Source organism: Pseudophryne corroboree, chromosome 5 (genome assembly GCF_028390025.1).
Source record: "Pseudophryne corroboree isolate aPseCor3 chromosome 5, aPseCor3.hap2, whole genome shotgun sequence".
Taxonomy (NCBI): Eukaryota; Metazoa; Chordata; class Amphibia; order Anura; family Myobatrachidae; genus Pseudophryne; species Pseudophryne corroboree.
In genome coordinates this window covers 730,328,690-730,340,723 of record NC_086448.1, presented here as the reverse complement: position 1 = coordinate 730,340,723, position 12,034 = coordinate 730,328,690, and the positions used below count along the sequence as shown (strand labels likewise).

The 12,034-nt window shown below is 41.7% G+C and overlaps 1 protein-coding gene across 1 annotated transcript in view; it reads left to right on the top strand.

Annotated features, from left to right (window-relative positions):
* Positions 1 to 12,034, top strand: part of LOC134928375 (carbonic anhydrase 3-like) — a 74,908-nt gene that overhangs the window by 49,285 nt on the left and 13,589 nt on the right. Inside the window, exons 4-5 of the mRNA XM_063924050.1 lie at positions 756 to 848; positions 3,107 to 3,169. Of these exons, the coding sequence (XP_063780120.1) occupies positions 756 to 848; positions 3,107 to 3,169 (156 nt within the window). The remainder of the gene's footprint in view (positions 1 to 755; positions 849 to 3,106; positions 3,170 to 12,034) is intronic.

The following is a 12,034-nucleotide window of genomic DNA, read 5'->3' as shown; positions in this document are numbered from 1 at the left end:
AGAGTCATCCACACTCTCCCGCCCGTTTGGGAGCTTTGGTATAATCCCCATGGTCCTTTCGGAGTCCCCAGCATCCACTAGGACGTTAGAGAAAATAAGAATTTACTTACCGATAATTCTATTTCTCATAGTCCGTAGTGGATGCTGGGCGCCCATCCCAAGTGCGGATTGTCTGCATTACTTGTACATAGTTATTGTTACAAAAATCGGGTTATTGTTGTTGTGAGCCATCTTTTCAGAGGCTCCTTCTGTTATCATGCTGTTAACTGGGTTCAGATCACAAGTTGTACGGTGTGATTGGTGTGGCTGGTAATGAGTCTTACCCGGGATTCAAAATCCTTCCTTATTGTGTACGCTCGTCCGGGCACAGTATCCTAACTGAGGCTTGGAGGAGGGTCATAGGGGGAGGAGCCAGTGCACACCAGCTAGTCCTAAAGCTTTTACTTTGTGCCCAGTCTCCTGCGGAGCCGCTATTCCCCATGGTCCTTTCGGAGTCCCCAGCATCCACTACGGACTATGAGAAATAGAATTATCGGTAAGTAAATTCTTATTATTACTTTTTAAATAAAGTAGAATTGTATTATTATTGTATAAATATGATGTGGATTGTTGCACCAATGTTCTCCTTTAGATTACATTTCTATGCCTCTTACATACTGTACTGCATGTTTTCCTTCTACAGGGTTCAATTTTTTGCTAACGTACTAATTGGATAATGTATTTGTAAAATTGAAACAGATATTTTGGTATTTTAGATTCAATTTATTCACTGGAACTCAAGGTATGACAATATAACGGAAGCAAAGAAACACCCAGATGGAGTGGCTATAATCTCTGTGTTCTTAAAAGTAAGTGTTAGTTCTTGCATAACACTGATACATTTTGCACTACATATAAAGCAATCAACAAATGCTCTAGCCTATATAGATCAGTATCATTAAGTCCTAAGATGCTTCCTATTAGATTATTTGCCTTTAATGTACAGTAAATCTGCAACAAAATTAGGGTTATGGCCAGCCCAGAAATATTATTTTCCTAGAGCTGGATACATACATACTGCCGCATTGCTCATATTGTAGAATATATGCACCCAAGACAAGCATGATGCCTAATACAGGTTGAGTATCCCATATCCAAATATTCCGAAATACGGAATATTCCGAAATACGGACTTTTTTGAGCGAGAGTGAGATAGTGAAATCTTTATTTTTTGATGGCTCAATGTACACAAACTTTGTTTAATACACAAAGTTATTAAAAATATTATATTACATGACCTTCAGGCTGTGTGTATAAGGCGTATATGAAACATAAATGAATTGTGTGAATGTAGACACACTTTGTTTAATGCACAAAGTTATAAAAAATATTGGCTAAAATGACCTTCAGGCTGTGTGTATAAGGTGTATATGAAACATAAATGCATTCTGTGCTTAGATTTAGGTCCCATCACCATGATATCTCATTATGGTATGCAATTATTCCAAAATACGGAAAAATCCCATATCCAAATTACCTCTGGTCCCGAGCATTTTGGATAAGGGAGACTCAACCTGTAATAACACTTCCCGACATTTAAATAATCTCCTCTGAAAAATCCTGGTGAGAAGATCTAGTTGGGAGGAGATGGGGACATGGCACCATCATGACCGTGGTCCCTGCTGTCCAATGCCGGTATTTGTTACATTGAGAGGCAGTGGTAGGGTCACAATGACTTAATTCCCTACAAATTGCATAATTAGATCCCAGGACCATAAAACTTCACTGGGAAAGTGGACGGGATCTGGAGGACTGATCTACATTACTTTACCTGGAGTTTGAGAGAGTTCTCCGAAATTTGGTAGTCTACTGGAAATTCTGGAAGAGCAGACAAGTCTGTTGATAATTATCCATTTAAAGTCAGTTATATTAATAACAGGCAAGAAACAATGGTCGTGCTGGGGCTGATGTTTTTGGCACATTCAGACCACTCTTTTGAGCCTCAGTGATACCAGAACTGATCTAAACTAGTTCCCATTCCAACAGCCCAGACCTGAAGCTAGGCACTTGCACTTCTGACTCAACTGTTTGCTCTGTTTTAGGGCCAGACAATCTGATGTGTAATGTGGAGGCAGGTTATACCCCTTTTACATCAAGCCGAAAACCCGGGTTATTGCCGGGTCGACCTGGGTCAGCCATCAGTGTATACGGCTCCAAAAAAAAATAACCGGGGTTGATTTACCTGGCAATCCTACCTGGGTTTCGACAGGGGCTGAACACGGGTAGAATCTGTGTTCAGGGGCAGTGTAAAAGGTAACCTGGGACAACTGACCTGGGTCCCGTTTACAGCAATGAGAGAGCCCATACCTCCCAACCGCAGCATCCAACGTGCGGTCTGAAGGTCGGGGGACAGAGCTTATGCAGTCTTTGTTGGGGAGAGGGTGAATGGATGCAGCATGCATGAGTGCAGTGGCAACTGACCGCACAGACGGAGGCTGGGGGCAGTCCAGCAGCAACTTCCAGAGTGCTGGGCTTGTCCCCACTGTGACATAGGCACCCCAGGGGTCCCATTTTACAGATTTCACAGCTTGGAGAAGATGTTATCTCCAAGCACCAGCTTTAAAGACACTGCACCCGTGGTCAGCTCCGCAATGTAAACAGGGTAAATCCCGGGTCCGACCAAGATTGGAAACATGTATCAAATCCTGGGTCGGGTCCAGGATTTTGGTATAAAAGGAGTATTAGATATTTTGCTCTCCTCGGCTAAGCAATAAGGTGGAAGACCCTTCCATTTGACTCTACCTTTTTCCCGTGTGACCATTACTGTTCCCAAGATGTGCACCCACCAAACATTGCAACCTGCAGAACTCACGGATGATCATTAGCAAGCATTGAAGGATTGGTGTCTAAGTACTGTTCTGCATATACTATTAGTGTTGTCCAGTTGACAACATACTAAACTGGAAGCACGGTCATTAGCACATCTTGTGTTGTCACTTTCAGGTTACCCAAATGTAACAGGCACAGGGTGCTTCCAGCTCAACCACATTGAGAACCAATTTCCCTGCATCTCAGACAACAGTGTCATTACTTTGCTAAGTAAATTTTATTTCTTGTTTTTCAACAGATCGGGAAAGCCAAGCAAAATCTAAACTTGATATTAGACGCCCTGGACTGTATAAAGAACAAAGTATGTAATAAAATAAACTCATTGGACATAAAGCATAAACATTGAAGCTATTATAAAATTGTTGCTATGCATGACAGACTGACATCGCTGTGTGAGACATGAGGGGAAGATATTCTCGGCTCCAGGGAATGATAGGCATAGTACAATTATCCAGGGTCCAACCATTTTCATTTATGCAATTTCTTAACAAAATCAGAAACCAGACAGGGGCACATTCAAGGGGTAGAGGTGCCATACTTTTTAGATAGGAAACAAAGATTTCCATGTATCATTTACATAAAGACAGATATTTAATGCACCAGGACAGCATTGATTAATGACAACACTAAGGGCGATTTTACTTCCGCGTTTACATTCTGAATAGAGCACACATATAGAGGAAAGCAGCGTGGAATATTTAGCACTCCTAGTGACCCTATGGTGACCCAGTTTCCATGGCCAAGCAGCGTAAATAATGCATCAAAAAGAGAAGACATTTTGGAATATGCATTCTTGTTGGATTGTAAGTAAAGGATCTCATGTGCCCCATATCACAATCTCCATAAGTTCTATAGATGAAACAGTCCAAGCAAAAACTTCAGGGATGCCTATTTCTGGCTGTGACGCACCCATTGTACCATGTAATGCAACTTGTTTTGAACCATTTTGAATCAACAATCTTTACCACAAATGATTCACTTTCTCTATCAACTCTTACTGGATCAGGTCCAGGGAAACAATTTTCCCAACTAGGTTTCAATACAGTAGAGCACAAAACTTGAAGCAACTTTGTGGAAATACTGTACGGAATTTCATATGAAAAGTCACCGTGTATATATGTATTGTGATCTCAAGGGCCGAGGAAAGTCTTGACCAACTTTGAATATGGAATCTGTGGGCTTGGTTTGAAGGCCCTCATCATTATCAGCAAAGGATCATCTGAAAACAGGCGTAATAATATGTAAGCCTGCAATTCTGTCAACACACCCTCAATGAACATGCTTACAGTATGTAAGAACATCCTGTTACATCTCAGTTCTGCCCCTTCAATTGCAGGTAGAGATGCAATTGCATCACCCACAATTTTCAATACATAACAATGATAATGTCAGACCACATAAACCTATCAATTGCAGCCTGTGGGACCACAGTGTTATGAGGCGCTGCTGCGGCTAATTTCTGTTTGTATTTCTGGGTGTCTCCTAGCAACCTGGAAGTTGGCTACACTGTATAGCAACACACCTGTTTGGAAATGCTTTGTTACCTAACTCCAGCCTGTTTCTAGTGAAAGTCAGGAGCCTGGTGGATGTGCAGCAGCACATCTGCAGAGAGTTGAAAATTAGGGGAGGCTGACTGTGCTATGACTCTCATTGTCTCTTGTCTCCTATATATGTGTTGTCTGTCTCTTACTCCTTGCTGGTCATAGTTCCTGGTTGCAGCAGGACCCTTTGTCTCTAGGTCCTTGTTCTAGTCATGTAAATCTTTGTCTGGTTATTCTTTTACTGTCCTCTGCAGTATTCCTGTGTTCAGTTCTGTGTCAGTTACAGTGCCTTGCTAACGTATTCACTCCCCTTTGCATTTTTCATGTTTTGTTGCCTCATAACCTGGAATTAAAATGGATTGTTTGAAGGTTTGCATCATTTCATTCACAGAACATGTCTACAATGTTGAAGATTTTTTTTTATTGTGAAGCAAGCAACAAATAGGACATAATAAGAGAAAACTTTAGCGTGCATAACTATTCACCCCCCTAAAGTCAGTACTTTGTAGAGCTACCTTTTGCAGCAATTGCAGCTGCAAGTCACTTTGAATAAGTCTCTATGAGCTTGACACATCTTGCCACTGGGATTTTTGCCCATTCTTCAAGGCAAAACTGCACCATCTCCTTCATGTTTGATGGTTTCCGCTTGTAAACAGCAATCTTCAAGTCTGACCACAGATTCTCAATTGGATTGAGATCTGGGCTTTGACTAGGCCATTCCAACACATTTAAATGTTTCCCCTTAAACCACTTGAGTGTTGCTTTAGCAGTATGCTTTGGGTCATTGTCCTGCTGGATGGTGAACCTCTGACCCAGGCTCAAATCACAGGCAGACTGAAAAAGGTATTGCTCAAGAATATCCCTGTATTTGGCACCATCCATCTTTCCCTCAACTCAAAACAGTTTTCCAGTCCCTGCTGCTGAAAAACATCCCAACAGCATGATGCTGCCACCATCATGTTTCACTGTGGGGATGATGTTCATGGGGTGATGGGATGTGTAGGGTTTGCGCCAGACATAGTAATTTCCTTGGTGGCTGAAAAGTTCAATTTAAGTCTCATCTGACCAGAGCACCTTCCTCCATACATTTAGGGAGTCTTCCACATGCCTTTTGGCAAACTCAAAACGTGTCTTCTTATTTTTAATACTAAGTAATGGCTTTTTTCTGGCCACTCTTCCATAAAGAAAAAAGGAAAGACCTCCACACAAGTAGCGCACACAGATAATACTTAGGTGAATAGGCTGATTCAATCTTAGGGTACAGATTTTTCAATGGACCAAAGGACCTCAAAAAGAAATAGATAAAACACAATAGTGTAGTAACATCACATCATTTTCAAAAGAGTATTTTCTAAGGGAAACTCGTACACATCAGAATGTCTACCAGATTAATGAAAGACCAAATGCACTCATGGAAACCAGGATAACTGTAAATTCCTCCAATGGATATCCTTCTCCCATCTTCTCTCACAATGTCTTCTTCGGAATTACATGTGGGTATAAGAAATCACCACCATAGTGTAAAACCACGATAAAATGTTATTGTACAAACACAAGTAAAATTAGCCTCCCACCATAATAGGTGGTCTACTAAACACAAGTAGACAAATACAGCTCAAAAATGGCCCAGATGGTGCACAGGAAACATAAGGACTCCTACCAGATGAAATGGTCTACCATGTAATGTAGACAAAAGCACAGGATTATTGGAAAACCTCAGGCGTCCCCGGGAACAGTTCCTCAGTCCTGGATAGTAGTCCTCAGTCTGTAGGGCCCCTCCTCACCAACGCGTTTCGATACACACAGGTATCTTTGTTAAGGTATGAGGAGGAAGTACTCTCACAGGGAATTTATACTCTTCTCATAAGACCTCTAAAAATCCCTAAAACTAGACATGGACCTCCTGCACTTTCCCTATTCCTATATCGATATTGTACACATCTACTCCTCAACATCCGTTCCAGATTACATAGAGAACATTGTTTTCCCACTCTCCCGACTCCATTGATTTTGAAAGAAAATCTTTTACCGGAAGTGACGTTCAGAGACTCCCGCGACGTCATATCCTGTCCGGCAATAGAGCGCATAGCGGAGAAACTCTCCCCCAAGTTCAGTAGCACAATCACTATAGATCCCTTTCCCAGAAATACTTCTCCTCATCAAATAAATGAATGAAGGGGCACTTGTATGATAAAGCAATGTCCTCAGGAGGGATCTTTCTAGACGCCATCTTTGATAGGTCTTATGTACTGGAGATCCTATTGATCGTGACAACTTCCTTTTTATCACCAAAAGTGTTTTTCACATTCTTACAGCCTATGCAACCTGCGCACCTATAAACACCTCTTGATAATACTGAGGATGTTTTAGGTGAAATGGGGTGAAGGCTCCTTACCAACTCTGTTTTTAAATTAGGTGCCCTGCGAAATATACAGACTGGTGAATCAGGAAGATCATCACCAATTATGGGATCTTTTTTTAAAAAGTTGCCAATGTTTTTTTAAGATCCTTTCCACTTTCTTATGTTGTGATGTATACTGGGTAAAGAATGCCCATTTAAACTTAGCATTTTCTATCTTTAAAACGTCCCTATTACTCCAAAACAAAAAGGTATCAAAGACAGAAACATAAGAAAGTGGAGAGGATCTTAAAAAAACATTGGCAACTTTAAAAAAAAGATCCCATAACTAGTGATGATCTTTCTGATTCACCAGTCTGTATATTTCGCATATATTTCGTGTTTTATTATTTCTTTTTGAGGTCCTTTGTTCCATTGAAAAATCTGTACCCTAAGATTGAATCAGCCTATTCACGTAAGTATTATCTGTATGCGCTATTTGTGTGGAGGTCTTTCCTTTTTTCTTTGTCTGTTCTTGTGGAGTATTGGTGGAACTCCATTACTTCACTAAGAGTAGCAGCCACGTGTGCGCAGTTGTGACTTTCTATCCTTGTGGTTTGCACTCTTCCATAATGCCCAGCTCTATGGAGTGTACGGCTTATTGTGGTCACATGCACAGATACACCAGTCTCTGTTGTGGAACTCTGCAGCTACTTCAGGGTTACCTTTGGTCTCAGTGCTGCCTCTCTGATTAATGCCCTCCTTGCCCGGTCTGTGAGTTTTGGTGGCCGGCCCTCTCTTGGCAGGTTTGTTATAGTACCATGTTCTTTCCATTTGAAGATTTGATGGTGGTCCGGGGGATCATCAAAGATTTGGATAAACCCTGACTTGTACTTATCAACAACTTTGTCCCTGACTTGTTTGGAGAGCTCCTTGGTCTTCATGGTGTGAAGCCTCTTGCTTAGTGGTGTTGCAGCTTCTGGGGCCTTTCAGAAAAGGTGTTTTTATACTGACAGATCATGTGACACTTAGATTTCACACAGGTGGACTTCATTTCACTAATTATGTGACTTCTGAAGGTAATTGGTTGCACCAGAATTTATGAAGGGCTTCATAGCAAAGGGGGTGAATACATATGCACATGCCAATTTTCAATTTTTTATTTATAAAAATAATTTTTTATATACATTTTTCTCATTTCTCTTCACCAAGTTAGACTATTTTGTGCATATCCATCACATAAAATTCAGATAAAAAAAAAATGTAAATTACATGTTGTAATGTAACAAAATAGGTAAAAAGCCAAGGGAGTTAAATACTTTAACAAGCCACTGTATGTAATTATCAGCATCCAACTCAGTCATACGTGTGTCTAGCACTGTGTAATTATCAGTATCCAACTCAGTATTCCTGTGGCCAGCCCTGTGTCAGTACATAATCATAAGCATCCTACTCTGGGTCAGTTGCATTATCTGTCTTTATTGCTTTAGTTATTTCTGCTTATAGTACTCCTTGTCTTCTTGCTATACTGTCTTGTTTATCTTTAGTTATCCATCTCGCCTGCATACCCTCAGCACTCCTTATGCCAGTGGCTCTGTTTTGTTTTGGTCTAACTTCTCCCTGTGTTGTATTGTCTGTGTATGTACTTTATGTTCTCTCCTCACCTGAAAGCTGTCCATAGTTTGGGAGAGTTATGTGTTTAAGTGTCCATTGTTTGTTCTCCAGTCCCTTGTCTAAAGGCCCATACACACTTGACGATGCACACGTCGTTAACGACCGTCGTTAACGACTTCCCTTGAACTTCCCTTGAACAACTGAGCAAACGACATGAGCATACACACTACCAATGACCAAAGACCAAAGACCAAAGACCATTCATCGTTGAAGCATCCAAGCTGAACAGTTTATTAAAATAATGAGCTGGGAACAGGGCTGGTGAACAGTGGCTTGGTCGTTGGTCGTTCACACCATACACATTCAACGACGTCTCTGGTTGGTAACGACCATAGTGGAAATTGAGCATACATGCTCCACAGATAAGCGAGGGTCGTTAACGTCCCGCGGGGCCGCGCATCGGTGGTCATCGGATGCATACACACTTGACGATATAATGAGCGACGTCGTTGATGAGGGCTGAAATGAACGACGTCGCTCATTTTATCATCAAGTGTGTATGGGCCTTTAGAGTAGCTCCTATCCTCTTTTGGTCTTTCGCTCCATCTGCATTGATTTAGGTCACTCAGGGGTTGAGCTCATACTACTGCCAGTGGCGTAAATCCTGGTGGGCATCCCAGTACCGGTAGGCACATCTAGCCTTATGGGAAAAGCTGCTCTTATAGGCATGTAGACCTGCTGGTAGCTTCTATGAGTCTCAACCCCGGATGTAAAGGGGTCACTGCACAGAAGACCTCTATGAGCTCTGCCCTCCTTGTAAGGAGAACCGTCGCTAGCTGTAACATTATGACCAGCCAAAACATACTGGAGAATAGCAGGTTAGATTCAGCTTCTCAGAATCCAGTACAGACTTCCTGCTCCAGCCGGTATTCAGAGTATCCGGTTCAGGTACTGTTCAGCAGACTGAGGGTCTTTGAAGATATGCAAAATCTCACTTCACAAGCATTCCTAGGGCTGTCTATTCGTGTGACACATAGTGGAGTTTCCACAACCACTCCCCACAATGAGTCTACTAATATAAATTGTCCCACGCTTGCACAGTCACAGTATCAATCTCAAAGTCCATGCAAATCTCATTAAGAATTAAGATAGATATATAAATGTAGAAGGCTCTTAATTCTCGTAATTCAATTTTCTGTATAGTGGACAGGATCCAAATTCCTTATTTGTAACTTCAGGCTTAATTGCAATCCCTTTTCCTATTGTATATTGGGGGTCATTCCGAGTTGATCGCTCGCTAGCTAGTTTTAGCAGCCGTGCAAACGCTATGCCGCCGCCACCCACTGGGGAGTGTATTTTAGCTTAGCAGAAGTGTGAATGCATGTGCAGCCGAGCTCTGCAAAAAAAGTTTGTGCAGTTTCAGAGTAGCTCTGAACCTACTCAGCGCTTGCGATGACTTCAGCCTATTCGTGTCCGGATTTGACGTCATACACCCACCCAGCCACGCCTGCGTTTATTCAGACACGCCTGCATTTTTGCAAACACTCCCTTCCTGTCAATCTTCTTGCGGTCGTCAGTGCGAAGGAAAACTTTGCTACAACCTGTGCACAACCACAACGAGCTTTGTACATGTACGACGCACATGCGCATTGCGGCCCATACGCATGTGCATATTAGCCGTTTTTCCACCTGATCGCTGCGCTGCAAAAATCGGCAGCGAGCGATCAACTCGGAATGACCCCCATTGATCTTCTGAATCACTCCCAATGAGAAAAAAACTTCTTATCTCAAATGCAAACAGAAGACAGGGAAAAAAGTGCAATATTGCCAGATATACAGTATGTTTAAGATTTATTAGTACATTAAACTCACATGATAAACAATGATAACAGCATGTATCCACATTCAGTGAGTATGGGGGTCACTTTCAGAACAAAATGTCCTTCTTCAGAAGCATACAGACTGATTTGCTTCTACAATTATTTATACCTATACATAAACAATTAATTCCCCCAGGTGGATCTTAATTTTCCCACTGTTCGTCTTTACTGCTGTGACCGGAAATGATGCATCATCCAAAACCGGAAGAGAATGGCTCCATTGTATCTTTTATTCACATTTTCCAAATGATAGTAAAATCTCCAAAAGTCCATCACAAATGCAAATACATAGATAAATAAAACCTAAGAAAAGACAAAATATAGTACATGCATTTGTGGCAGCCATATTCGTCCAGTTCCAGCTAAAAGATCAGTGAAACACACAGTGGATTGCATATCGCCATCCTCTTCCGATTTTGGATGATGCATAATTTCCAGTTGCGGTAGTAACTGCACATGGCGGGAAAATGAAAAGCCACCTGGGGGGAATTAATTGTTTATGTATAGGTATAAATTAAATACGTGTAGTAGCCAACCAGTCTGTATGCTTTTGAAGATGGATGTTTTGTTCCAAAACATTAAGCTACCGACTGTTTTTTGGGGAGAATGCTTTGGAACAACCTTTGCCTGGAAGTGGAGCTTTTGTTTGTCGGACTTTGGAGCACCTACCCTGGAAGTGGAGCACAGGTTTCTACGACTTTGGAGCTCTTTACCATGGAAGTAGAGCTTGAGTTTGTCTGACTTTGGAGCTCCTACCCTGGAAGTGGAGCACAAGATTCTCGGACTTTGGAGCTCCTATCCTGGTAGTGGAGAACAAGTTTCTTGGACCTTGGAGCTCCTAATCTTGAACTGAAGCATGAGTTTCTCGGACTTTGGAGCTTCTACCCTGGAAGTGGAGCACGAGTTTCTCGGACTTTGGAGCTCCTAACCTATTTTATCTGTGAGGGTAAATGACTGAGACCAGAGTAAGAGTGATCCCCATACTCACTGATTGTGGTTACATGCTTTTATCATTGTTTATCATGCGAGCTTGATAAACTTATCCATTTATCTGGCAATATTGTACTATTTTTCCTGTCTTCTGTTTGCCTTTGAGATTAGACTAGGCGTGATTCAGAAGATCAATATATAATAGGAAAAAGGATTGCAATTAAGCCTGCAGTTACAAATAAGGAATTTGGATCATGTCCACCATACAGAAAATGGAATTACAAGAAGTAAGAGCCTTCTACATTTATATATCTATCTTAATATGTGGACTTTGAGCCTGATTCTGTGTCTGCACCAGTGTGGGACAATTTATATATCTAGTCATCACCGGTAATTTGTTGGGAAAGATGTGTATGCAGGTGTTGTTATTTGAGCGTTATATAGACACACACAGAGCAGATGACTCAAGATATGATGAGCCCAGTTACTTAACCAGTGATGTTGGTTTATTGAAGTATAACAGGAGCAGCCATACTCAGTGGTGTATACTCACTGGTGGTGATGGCAGAGCTTGAGCGACGTGGAGTTGTATACAGCTCCCCAGTCAGTGAGTGCTGCTTGTAGGCAGTGATGCAGGATGCTGGTACAGCTTCATGCAGGCAATCACTGGGGTCTCTCACATGCTATGCAACAGAGTTCTGTCACCTGCCCTGTAACTTCTCACACAGTCTTACACAGTATTAAGTAAGGATCTACAAGATGGTTGCAGTCATATGGTGCAGTGGTATATCAGATTTGAAGACAGACCTCCCTGGGTCCTAGTGCCCAGCATGTATGCACAGTAAGAAGGCCGTGCATTAGTG